The sequence below is a fragment of the Gossypium hirsutum genome, chromosome D01 (assembly GCF_007990345.1).
Source record: "Gossypium hirsutum isolate 1008001.06 chromosome D01, Gossypium_hirsutum_v2.1, whole genome shotgun sequence".
Classification (NCBI taxonomy): domain Eukaryota; kingdom Viridiplantae; phylum Streptophyta; class Magnoliopsida; order Malvales; family Malvaceae; genus Gossypium; species Gossypium hirsutum.
The window spans coordinates 700,312-712,810 of record NC_053437.1 but is presented as its reverse complement, the minus strand read 5'-3'; the positions used below and the strand labels follow the sequence as shown (position 1 = coordinate 712,810).

Here is a 12,499-nt window from a genome sequence, read left to right as displayed (position 1 = left end):
TTCACAATATTAATAAAAATTTAAAAAATTGTAATCCTATGTTCGGACTTCTATGTAGGTTTGATTGTTTGATATTCCTCTCCTATCGTTTCACACTAACCTCAGCTAAACCTGGCTGGACGCCAATTAGAGAACTAAATGGTGTGCTTAGTCTTGATGGTTGCATCTGTGGCATTGATGGCCGACAATTTTAGGGATGACATTAAGGATTGATTAGGTCTTTAATTGATTGGTATTGACAAGAAACATAAGTTTAAGCGTGTTTTATCTTCCTATTTACGAGTTGAGGAGGAGTTATTATTTAAGTATTATATAAAAAAATACGTAAATGATCAGGTTTGGTGAGAAGCATATACATGGAAATTTATTAAGTACTAATCTTATGAGAAAGTTGAATTGGTTAGAAACTCAATAAAAAAATATAAATACCAATAAAGTTTAAATTAAATTTATTGTTAAAAGATCTCAAACGGAGGCAAAAAGAGAAGAAAAAAAGAATTACCTTCTAATATCTCTAAAGCAAAGACACAAAGAAAATATTAAGTCCTTTGTAAAAAAAGGCAAAAACATGTTCAACCATTAAAATAAAACAGTTTTTACCATGGACTATAATTGTCTGCATAACTAGTATAATGAATCATAGGGTTAACTTTCGTTGGTGGCCGAGAGTTGAAAACACCGTACAGTGGCGGTGATTGCATAACCGCAAAAGGATAATATGAAGGTCCCAATGGCCTTCCCATCATCGGCGGATAACAAGACTGAAACGGCTGATAGTATGGCCTAGGACCACCATATTCCAGCATTGGTATCCTCGGAAATTGCCATTTCAATGGTCCATTCCCCATCGAAGGTTCCCTCGACATAGTTACCTCGTCTGACTTCTTTTTACGAAACAACCCGAACAACCAAAGGCACCTTTTCTTGAGTTCACTCTTTGTGTTTTGCTTGTTCAAAGTGATACCGGGGTTAGTATCGTTCAATACACAAACTTCACTATCTTGATTTTCAAAATCAGAATCGGAAATCAAATCACAATGACAACAACCATCATTGTGGATTTCGGATTTTGATTCATGATGGACACTATCAGTGCTATTAAGGGATTGTTGCAAAGACAAAACCTCCGCATTTTTCCCCCATTTTTCAACCTTCTTCACAATATTCATTGGGTTTATTTTCCCGGAAATTTTTAACACTCTCTCCGAATCATATTCGATAAACTCCACACCTAACAGTAAAGAAAATATTTGAAATTCATATAAATAGAACCCCAAAAAATTAAAAACAAATGCCCTTAATTAAATTATCCACCAAATTATTGTAAAATAATACCTAACGAATATAAATTCAGAAAATAGATGATGATTGAGTTTTAGCTCAATTGGCATCGATATTTTTGCCAATATAGGAGCACATAGGTATATTATGGGGAGGGATTATGAGTAGTTCTAATATTGTATTAAAAAAGTTAAAAAATAGATACATAAATAATAAAATTACCGTCGATTTTTTGCAGTTTTTCCTTTGCTTTCGATCGACACTTGTCGCAACAGTTAATATTCAGTTTTAAAATGGAAATCTACACATAAAATAAAATAAAATTAGATAAACAAAAACAAATATATGAAAACTAAAATACTGAATGAGACTAATTAAAAAAAAAACAAAGAAACAGAAACTGAACTGCAGCCTGGGATTGTACCATCGCTTCAGTACTGTATTTTCAATTAATTTTTTTAGGGTGAAATTTTTGAAAGAGAAAATAACCCAAAAACAAGAACAATATTTATAGATAAAATATGGAAATTTTCTAAATTTTTGCAAGAAAATAAGTAAATGTGAAATGAAATCAAGTAAATCTTTTTGATTTAAATGCAAAATTACTACTTAAATTATAAATAGAATGTTAATTAATACTTAATATGTTGTATTAATACGAATAACGTCCAAAAAATGGCTTGCTTGGAGTAGATAAATTTGCCTCCAATCCTTCTCAACTCAAAAAATTGTCATTTTCCCGATAACGGGGTAATATAGCAATTTTTTTTTTTTGGACCAAGACCATTGCCTACTCCTTAATGCTGCCTCTAGCAATTGTGGATTTTGGTAATATTCGGATTTGATTTTTAAAATTACTAATTGTTATGAGCTTAGAGTGAAAGTGGATAGATAATCCTTTATATTCATTATCTAAATCTGCATTGATTATTCGTGCGAATTGAATCTACAAGTTATATAATTTTTATAATTTCAATTTTATATACACATAATTTTGTAAGTTTGAATTTATATTTGAACTCACGTCCTCTTACATTCGTAATAATGTCTATATCAATCGAGTTAAGACTCAATCGACGATTATTGAGGAAAATTTGGTATTTAATGGAAAGTAATTAATTAGCTATTGATTTATCCCATCATTTTGATTACAATGTATTCAATAAATATTATAAAATATAAGTACTAATTTTGCAATCGATTATTGGCATCTAATCCAATGATCAATTTATTGGCTAAAATTGCTTTGATTTCGTTTCTCTCTCACAATTAATGATTTTGTTTTGGGATAAGTTAACATTTAGTTTTTAAATTCGATAATTTTTTTTAATTTAGTCTCTAATTTTTTTTGTCCATATTAATTTCTGAACTTGTTAACTTCTCTCAATATTTGTCAATTGATTATGTGACGCTATGAGATTGTAACATGTCATTACATGAATCAAAACTAAAAAATATTGCTAAGTTTCAAAATTAATATGGACAATAAAATTATAGAGACTAAATTAAAAAATGTTATCAAATTCAGAGACTAAATCGAAATTCGTCCCTTTCATTTTTCCTGCAAGAATTGATATATTCATTTAGGCATAGCATGATTTTAATGCTCAAATTTTTTTTAGGGGTTAAAATTAAATTTTAATTTTTTTATGATAGTAAAAGTTTAATTTCCCAATTTAAATAGTTTATGTCTTTATAAACTTTAAACTTTTAAGAGGATCAAAATGTAATTTTATTTTTATTAATTTAAAATTGTAAAAAAAATTAAAAGATTTAAATGAAAAATTTTCTAAGAGGTCTTTCATGTATATACACATATAATTATATTAACTGAATATAAAAATAAATTAACATATTTATTTCTTTAAATGTATATAATTAAACCATAATCAAAATTTCATGTATTCATTTAAATCACATTAAAAATTTCATGTGAATAATTACACTGAATTAAAATTCATGTATAATTTTAAGATTTATCTCTTTAAAATTTATATGTATAATTACACTAAATTAAAATTTATATATAAAATTACAGATTGAACCACATTTTTTGTTTCTATTTATTTTCTTGAATTTTCCATTACCTTTACTTGTCTTCAAAATTAACTAAAAATTTTACACGTGAGTAACTATAAGCTAGTGTATATATACACTGTTTGTTTTTACAGATCGCCCCTAAAAAAGGGATCACTTAAGAAAGGGTTAGAGAAAGTACCACCACCATTGGGGAAAAGAGTGAGGAAGCAAATGAGACCTAAAACTATACCCCAAGCAAACCTGTTATCTCCCAACGGCGTTATCTCGTCTTTCGCTGGCATTTCTTCCCCACCACGGAAGAAGGTTGCGAATAATCCCCACGCCAGGCAAAGTACGCTTCCGCTTAGACCACCGATGCCAAGGAGAAGGGACGTGGCAAAGGACAACAACATAGCCGTACTACGTCCGAACATCGCTTGAGCTATTCGGCCACCTTCGAGTCTTCCGCAAGGCAACAAGTTCAAAGAAGTCACCACCATTCCTGCGGAAAACAACAATGGTGAATAATGTTTGGGAATGTTGCCTCTGGGAAAGACCATGAACAGTTTGATTTTTGTTCATTTATGTTCGCTTATCAAGCTAAATAAACGAATATAAATAATATTTTAATGTTTGTTTATTAAACAAACCAAACATGAATAAAGCTTGTTCAGGGGCAAATCTAGAAATTCTTTTAAGATGGCCGGAATTGAATTATAAATTTTAAGAGATCAAAATATAATTTTATCGTGTACTAATTTATAATTACATTATCTTTTAAGGGATTTAACAAAAAAATTTTCATTTTTGGGGCGTAATTTAACCATATATTAATTTATGATTTAAACATTTCTTAAGGGACTGCATAAACAAGCTCGTTTATGTCTGTTCACGCTTGATTCATTTATAACCCTAAGGATTTTCTTTTCCAAAGTTTGCCTTCACGAAAGAAAGGATGGAAAAATTACAACAATGATCAATAAGGCAAAGAAACTTACCCAAAAGTCCAGCAAAAGCGAGGGGATCAACAGGAACTCCAACCCCTTCCATGGCATTTGGTAATACGTTTCCGAGTTCATCCGCATACGGTCCGATAACAAATTGGACGAAAGAAAGCAGCGGATTGTTGTAGAAGAACTGAGGCCTTATGAACCTGATTCACATCAGATAACAAACGGGGATTTTATATACTTGTGTTTGAAACTCGCACCATAATCCGAGTATATAGCATAATACTATAACAGATCTTACAATGCGTTATCGCCACCATTAAAGCTGCCATCAGATATGAAAGCAGCGATTGCAAGCACCAGTGATGTCAAGTAAGCGCTAGCCGTACGTGCCACCGGGATATCGAAAAGAGCCTTCTTATTTGGAAGCAATGACTCGTAATTGTTCATCACACCTAAACAACCAGTCCAATTGGATGGAACAAGAAATGAGGGGCTAAGTTTAACACCATAACGAGCCGCTGTCACCCTCGTGGCTATCTGCCAAACATGAGAGATACGCTCTTGAATAACTTTGTGTGTAAATACGTAGCAAGAGCGGAGGAAACTGTTAAATGTACAACAAAAATGCAACTTTGGGTTAAAATGTCTCCACCACAACCTCTATGTTCGGAATAGGAGGATTAATGCACAGCCTTTGAACAATCACGAGAACACATACCATTTTATTCTACCAACAACGGAAAAAAATGCAACTTCAGGTTACAATGCCTTGCTGCAATCCCTCTGTTCGGATTAGGAGGAGTAATGCAGAGCCTTTGAACAATCACGAGTACAGATACTATCTTATTCTACCAACAATGAAAAATATGCAACTTCAGGTTACAATGCCTCCCTGCAATCCCTCTGTTCGGATTAAGAGGAGTAATGCACAAACTTTGAACAATCACGAGAACAGATATTATTTTGGGGGCTAAAGTGCAATTTTACCATTATTAATTTAAAATTTTATAAATTATAAAGGGTCTAAATAAAAAATTCATTTGGGGGGGGGGGGGGGGCCCTGCCTGCCCCCTTGGCTCCACCACTGGATAAGATATACATATTACTTAGGAGGCTCCATACGGAAAGTAATGTTATACCTCGGAAACTCCCAAAATGGAGATGAAGCCACCGAAGAGAGGCAAGACATCGGCGAGATAGTCATCAAATGTAGCACCGGGTTTCAAGAAGAATCCGCTCATTAAAGCAATGGTCCCGAAAGTTGTAACACATAAGGCTATTGCACTAACATATCCCCAAGGAGTGCTCAGCTTGGTAGACTCGAACTGGAGATCAATTTCGGCTTTAGGTTGCACCACACATGCCTGGAAGTACAACAACAACAACAAAAAAATTAGGCTTCATCTTCTTATTCCAAAAGCATAAATGCAAAACATTGGCCCTGTCTCGAGTTACCTGTTTCGTAATGTCGTTCGTTTTTTCCTCCATGAACCACAAGACAACTTCCCTGCCTGCGGCTTTGGTCAGCTTTTTCTCAAGTATAGGAATGACTTCTTCGATCGGTCTTCTCAAATTCCCAATGAAAATCCCACCATCTCCGAACCTTCGAACATCCGTTGCAAAAAATGTATCGAATCCGAAACAGCTCTTTAACTGTTATATTGAAACATCAAACACAAGGAAATATTAGTATGTGCCCGAATACCGTATTACCATGAATCGAGTGAGTGTCGGATACAAATATGCTTATTTTTGTGAATGTCCGAATATCGGCTGACCAGATATAGCTATTAGACTCGGAAAATAAAATGAAAAACTGGGGTAACATAGTCCGAGTAGAAACCTTTGGTGAGCTATCAATACGTATCCAGAAACTTTATTACCCCGACTTCAGGGAGTGTCATCTAAATTTTTCATATATTTAGACGATCATATCATGTAATCAAACCATATTCGAATGAAAAATCTGGATAAAATACCACAAAAAATCAAGTAAATAAACAGAATAAAATCAACCCAGAATTTATAATCAAAATCCAACATTTGAAAGAATCTAAACTTTCTTTTTTATTCTCACCTTATTAAGATCAAGAGCTTTAAAAGTCTCTTCAGCTTGCTCCAACCTTTCTTTTTCTCTAGCCAAATTATCACGCACCACCTTATTGAAAAGCCCCACAATGGGATTCCCGTTACTTTCCCTATCCAATTCCTTAAGCTTCCTATCCGCCCTTTTCTTCTCCAGCTTTATCGCAGCTTCAATGGAAGGATTCCCCATAAATCTCTTGAACTCCTCATCCGTTTTCCAATCCATTTCTTGCTGATCTTCTTTCCCCTCCGTTTCTTCACTGTTCGGACCGTGTGTTTCATCGCTCGGTTCTTTAGATTCCACCGCGACGGGGGAATGGGCGGTGGGTTCGGTTTCGGTTGCTTGCTCGTCTTTGACGGAAGATTTGAGAGGAAAGTGACGACGATTAACGGAGAAATGAATGGAAATTCGAGGATTGGAGCTTTGGGTTTTGTTGATAATGGTGGATAAATTCGACCTAAGATTGTTGAAGTTGAAGCCGTGTTTCTTTTTGTAGGGGTGGGTGTGGAGGTTGCATGAAGATAGAGAAGAGTGTGAAGTGAAGCACAGAGCTGTCATTTTTGTTGAATTTTAAGTTCAAAGCTGGACCGTGTGCTGAATTTGCATACATACATACATATATATATATATTATATTGAGAGATGTCTAGAAAGGTGGAGAAGTGTTACAGGTGGACTGGTTCATGGAGAAAGAGACGAAAAATGGTTGGATTTTGTGGTGATCGATCCAAATGGAATCCAATTGGCAGTCGAGTTTCCTGTTTCAATCTAGTTAGACACTTGGCATTTCCATATCAAGTTTCGTAGGACTATTTTAGTTCGATTAGTTCCGCAAAATATTCAAAAAATTTTATACAAGTTATTTTAAAAAAATTATTCAGAGTAATTAGATTGTTAATTTTTTTTAAAAAGTTGGTTAGTGAGTATTAAGTGACAATTTAATTGGTATGGTAAATCAATATCTATTGACGGGTAAAATATATTTTAGATTTAAGTCAATCTAAGAGTTAGTACCGGAGATTAAAGAAAAAAACTATTTAAATTTTCGTTCACAAATTCGTGATGTTAAAAATTGTTTAAAAAAAACATCAAATTGTAGGAGAGAAAGGAATGAGAACTTTTGATTGTTTCATGTGGTGTGAAGAGAGAAAGCCATACAACAGCAATTTAAATAATTTAATAATTTAAATAAAAATTTTCGAATAATTTGATGATCATAATAACTTTTTAAAATTAAGTGCCAAAAACATAAATTTAAATAGTTTAATAATTTTGTGTGCAATTCACCTTGTTCGAAACCGAGTTAGCTAGATCAAGACCAACATATCGATTAAAACAATTAATATTTAAGCAAACTATTCTAAACTAGTAAAAATACAAAATTTAAAATAAAAAACCGACAATTGATACAAGTCAACTGATTTATAAAATATTTAATAGAATTATAAAATTACTTTATAATTTTATAATTATTTATTTAATTAACTTTTGATAGCCAACCAATAATTTAAGCGGTTGCAACCGTTAAAGAAGTCAAAAGCTACGGTGGTAAAAGGGTACTACTAAATAGTCTTTTAACACTAGCGCGCAAGTTAGACTACGAAGTCTATAAATACTAAACGGCACCATTTTCTTACCGCTAAATTTCAGTATCGAATGATCCTCCAAAAGATAAACCCCCAAAAATGAGGAGTCAACCTCCGTCGTCACCGCCTAAACCCGAAGAGGACCCGGATCCATCGGCCCGACCCGCTCCGTTCCCTAACCAAACTCTCCCTCCAACCACCGCCACCACCGCCGCCGGTCATCGGAAAAAAGGGACCGGTGTTCGAGCATGGCTTATACTGGACTCGACATGCCAAACCCAGATGGTGGAAGCCGGAAAACATGCTATCATGAGACGTACGGGTTTGCCCGCTCGAGATCTTCGGATCTTGGACCCGCTGTTGTCGTACCCATCCACGATTCTTGGTCGAGAAAGGGCGATCGTGATTAATTTGGAGCATATCAAGGCAATCATCACGGCTCAAGAGGTTTTGCTTTTAAATTCCAAGGATCCTTCAGTTACGCCCTTTGTTGATGAGATACAGAGCCGAATTTTGTGCCATTTTCAAGCTACTAAAGACCAGGTACCTTTTTATTTTCCTTTTAATTTCTTTATATATTTGTTTAGGTGATTTTCTATTATGGGGTTTCGATTTAGGGTTTTGCATCGATGAAATTTTCTTGTTTTGATTAGGTAAAATTATGTGTTCTATTAGAATTTCACTGTGAATTTACGATTTTGGAGAGGTAAAGGAGAAATTTATATTTTTCATTCATAACTGCACTTAAATTCGACGCTCACTCGAGTAACATAGCTGAAATCATCGAATTGCTTTTTAGAATTTAGCATCAGTAAACTTAAAGCAATACAATTTATTGACTTCTAGATACTAGATAGCTCAGCTGGTGGTTACACTCCATTTTCATAGCTAATAGTGAGCTTGGCAGCTCTCGGCTTGTCAGTATTAAGCTCACTCCTGTAATTTTTTAAGGATTAAATAAAAAAAATTATCATTTTTGGGGCCAAAATGCAATTTTACCATGTACGAACTTAAAACTTTATAAATTTTTAAAGAGCCAAAACATGATTTTACCGTTTTAGGGGGGTCGGGCCCCTGCCAACCCCCTGCCACCGCCCGTGGCCATGTTACTCGTATTCGGTTCTGTTCAGGTACTGGTATGTGCCTGATGTTGGAATGCTCAAAAATTTCCCCATGTATTTGGAGGGTTCTTCGAGGTTAGTATCTTTGTTACCTATTTTGGATATGCATCCTGCATCAGTGTCGGGCTCGGGTACAAAAAATGAAGAGTTGGAGTAACCTAGATAATATCAGCTCGTGCTGTTTCACTCTTTCTACTGTCCTGAACTCCTGATTTCCATCTTGTCACTAGGCTCTCCAGCCAATTCCATTACATATTCATCGGCCAAGTGTTTTTGTTTCTTCTTTAGGAAGGTGGTGTTGACGATTCCAGCTACATAATTCGATCGAGTTCTCAAAATTTGTCATCAAGGTTTTCACAGAGTCAAACTCAGGATGATGAAGGTAAATTAGAAGAGAAACAGAGTCTTGAAAACCCAAATGGCTCGAAGATTCTCCCATTTGAATTTGTTGCATTGGAAGCATGCCTCGAAGCTGCTTGCAGCTGCTTAGAAAATGAAGTGAGTAATTCGTCTTTGTTAATTTGTCTATGAACTTTTTTTTGCCATCTTATTGTTTTATTTGTTATATTTGGTTATTGTTTTCTATTGCCAATGCAGGCAAAGACATTGGAGCAAGAGGCACATCCGGCCTTAGATAAATTGACTTCCAAGATTAGTACTCTCAATTTGGAGCGTGTTCGCCAAATTAAAAGCCGATTAGTTGCAATAACAGGACGTGTCCAAAAGGTTGTGTATTTAAGCATAACTATGCAGATTTATATTTTTCTTCTATTTTGAATTCTAAATTAAGTATATGGATATACTTATTTCTCAGGTAAGGGATGAATTGGAACACTTGCTCGATGATGATGAAGATATGGCCGAGATGTATTTAACTGAGAAACAACTACTTGAAAATTCTTCAACCTCGTCTATGAATGAGAGGGATGATATGGATGATGGCATTCTTCGACCAGACATCAATGAGAGGTGCTAAACAATTTCATTGCTCAGTTTTGTTAAAGGCTCCCTTTTTAGGTTCTTTTTATTTGCAAAATCTTTGGTATCTCAGATTTGTCCCTGCCTTATGTCAGGACACCTGCTGAAATCTCCTTGGCAGCCAATTATGAAGGTGATATCCAAGACTCCGATAACCCCCAGGATAATATGTTTGGTGCTACCAATGCCATTGGCCGAGACAGCCATGGAACTCATACAAGTACCACTCGCAGTGCTATCAGCAAGCACCTTGATGTAGAAGAGTTAGAAATGCTCTTGGAAGCATACTTTGTTCAAATTGACGGTACACTGAACAAGCTATCCACGGTATTTCACTTGCATTTACTACTTCACTACTGTTTCCTTCGTTATCATCTAATAACTTGGACAAGTTTTGATTTCATGCTCATGGAAGTTGATTGATTCTACGGTTTCATGCAGTGTATCCATATCGTGTTTGTGGTTTTTGTTGTGTAACAATCATGTTTAAGTTACTTTATATGGTAAAAGTACCATAGAGGCTTTTGTGCTAGTGGTCGGATTGCATTTTACTCCCTTTATTAAAAAACTGGACAAATTAGTTCTTGTACATTAGATCAAAGAGCAAATTGGTCCTTCTATTAAAAGTTTCATACATTTTTACTATTAAAAACTGGTCCTTGTACATCATGAACACGTGGCTCATCATGTATCACTGTCTGGTTATTTCGTCAGTCACACTAGTTTTTAACGGTACAAGTGGATGAGATTTTTAATAAAAAGGATCAATTTGCTCTTTGAACTAATGTACAAGGACTAAATTGCCTATTTTTTGAGTAGACGGGGCAAAATGCAATCTGACTCCTAGTACAAGGGCTTCCATGTTATTTTTGCCGACTTTATATTTATATAAATTTTGATTCATTAATTATTCATATTATATAAGATTTTGATTCTTACATTCGTGTTATTTCTTGTGTGTCATGTTTGGTATTTCCAGATCTGCTGTACAATCCCTTTTTGTGCATTTCATTCGCATCTATAGATCCTATGGTAAGTAAAAAGCATAGCATGGTCCATGCGCTTGAGTCTCAGCCTGTGACATATACATTGTACAAGCCATCATTTGCAGTAAGAAAATTAGCTTCTTTACCTGTCATTATTCTTTCAACCTCGGGTTACTGACATTGTTCTTAATTTTTTGTTTCGTATTTTTCTAAAGCTGAGGGAATATGTCGATGACACAGAGGACTACATTAATATAATGCTTGATGACAAACAGAACCATCTCCTTCAAATGGGAGTCATGCTAACAACAGCAACCCTTGTCATCAGCGCTTTTATCGTAGTTGCAGGTATCTTTGGCATGAACATTCATATTGAGCTATTCGATGAAGATAAAGCAGGGATGCCAGAGTTTCTGTGGACAATTGGAGGTGGTGCTGCCGGCTCGATATTCCTTTATGTGATAGCTATCGCGTGGTGTAAGTACAAGCGATTATTAGAGTAAGTCTTCCGAGACCGTACTGTATATCGCATGAAACCGTATGAACAAAATAACATGAAATTGAAACATCTATTGTATAAACTTTTCTGGAATGTTGGACTCGATAAGCTTATTATATTTTTACTATCTCTATAGTCGACTGACATTAAATCGACATTTCCTAATTTTAATAAGACTCGAGGTGTAACCGAGTCGAGTTTAGTTTATAAGCAGTTGTAGGCTTGAATTCCATCGAGTTTAAAGATCTAGCTAATAACGGAACAAAGAAGTACCCATTTTATTTCCAAAAATCTCTTCTTACAATGGAAGATGATAGGTTCAAAACTTTTTTTTTTCCTAAAATCGATTGATCGCCAATCCGACACTGCGATGACATGTATGGTCGGAGTTCCATCGGTGGAAATATAAAAAAAGAGGTATCGAATGGTGTCTAGATTCGGCAGCGATTTTTGAATTCATGGAATTTTTTTGCCGTTCAGTCTCGAGTTGGCTGTAGTTTCCTTTCTCCTTGAAGAGCTGGACATGGTGATACTTGCAGTAAAGCTTTCCTTCATGTGCAGCGTAGTTTGATGGACTAATGGTGAATCCTCCATGGCTGCACTTGAAGCAACTCCTGTGGTAACTGGATCGGAAATCAGATCGGTATGGTTGTTAGAATTGGAACAGTTGGATTGAGAATTGACTAGTATACATAAATAAAAAGGCTGAATTAGGACAAAAATGCAGTTCAATATGTTATATATTTCTTAAAAATTTTATTTATAAAATTTATTGAATTGAAACTAATAAGCAGTCAAATCGAGAATTAATGATGATTAATTCAACTATCAATATGATTTTTAAACAAAAATAATATAATTTTTGACTCTTGAACTTGACAACTAAATCTATTTTAATGTTTCTATTAGGATTTGATGATGAGATATGATTAGTGTTATTGGAATTGAAACAAATCAGACGGATCAAGAACTGGTCGATATAATGGTCCAA

General features: G+C 34.7%; 3 protein-coding genes across 4 annotated transcripts; 1 reads left to right on the top strand and 2 right to left on the bottom strand.

Moving 5' to 3' along the window:
* Positions 1-437: 437 nt before the first annotated feature.
* Positions 438-1,656, bottom strand: LOC121213692 (uncharacterized). The gene is made up of 2 exons (XM_041086634.1): positions 1,504-1,656; positions 438-1,231 (listed from the first exon to the last, which is right to left on the bottom strand). The coding sequence occupies exon 2, from the start codon at positions 1,167-1,169 to the stop codon at positions 597-599; it is 573 nt and encodes a 190-aa protein (XP_040942568.1). The 5' UTR covers positions 1,170-1,231; positions 1,504-1,656; the 3' UTR covers positions 438-596.
* Positions 1,657-3,410: 1,754 nt separating this feature from the next.
* LOC107928973 (probable zinc metallopeptidase EGY3, chloroplastic) lies at positions 3,411-7,108 on the bottom strand. The gene is made up of 6 exons (XM_016860290.2): positions 6,331-7,108; positions 5,709-5,906; positions 5,393-5,617; positions 4,552-4,790; positions 4,299-4,453; positions 3,411-3,802 (listed from the first exon to the last, which is right to left on the bottom strand). Exons 1-6 carry the CDS (start codon positions 6,895-6,897, stop codon positions 3,447-3,449), a joined length of 1,740 nt encoding a protein of 579 aa, XP_016715779.2. The 5' UTR covers positions 6,898-7,108; the 3' UTR covers positions 3,411-3,446.
* A 770-nt stretch (positions 7,109-7,878) lies between these two features.
* Positions 7,879-11,635, top strand: LOC107928927 (magnesium transporter MRS2-3). Of its 2 annotated transcripts, XM_016860233.2 has the most exons (7): positions 7,960-8,467; positions 9,334-9,543; positions 9,643-9,771; positions 9,860-10,014; positions 10,119-10,350; positions 11,003-11,055; positions 11,225-11,439. In XM_016860233.2, exons 1-6 carry the CDS (start codon positions 8,024-8,026, stop codon positions 11,045-11,047), a joined length of 1,215 nt encoding a protein of 404 aa, XP_016715722.2. In that variant the 5' UTR covers positions 7,960-8,023; the 3' UTR covers positions 11,048-11,055; positions 11,225-11,439. The 2 variants fall into 2 exon arrangements, with proteins under 2 accessions (XP_016715721.2, XP_016715722.2); XM_016860232.2 differs by lacking the exon at positions 11,003-11,055 and having other exon boundaries at positions 7,879-8,467; positions 11,225-11,635.
* Positions 11,636-12,499: the final 864 nt, after the last annotated feature.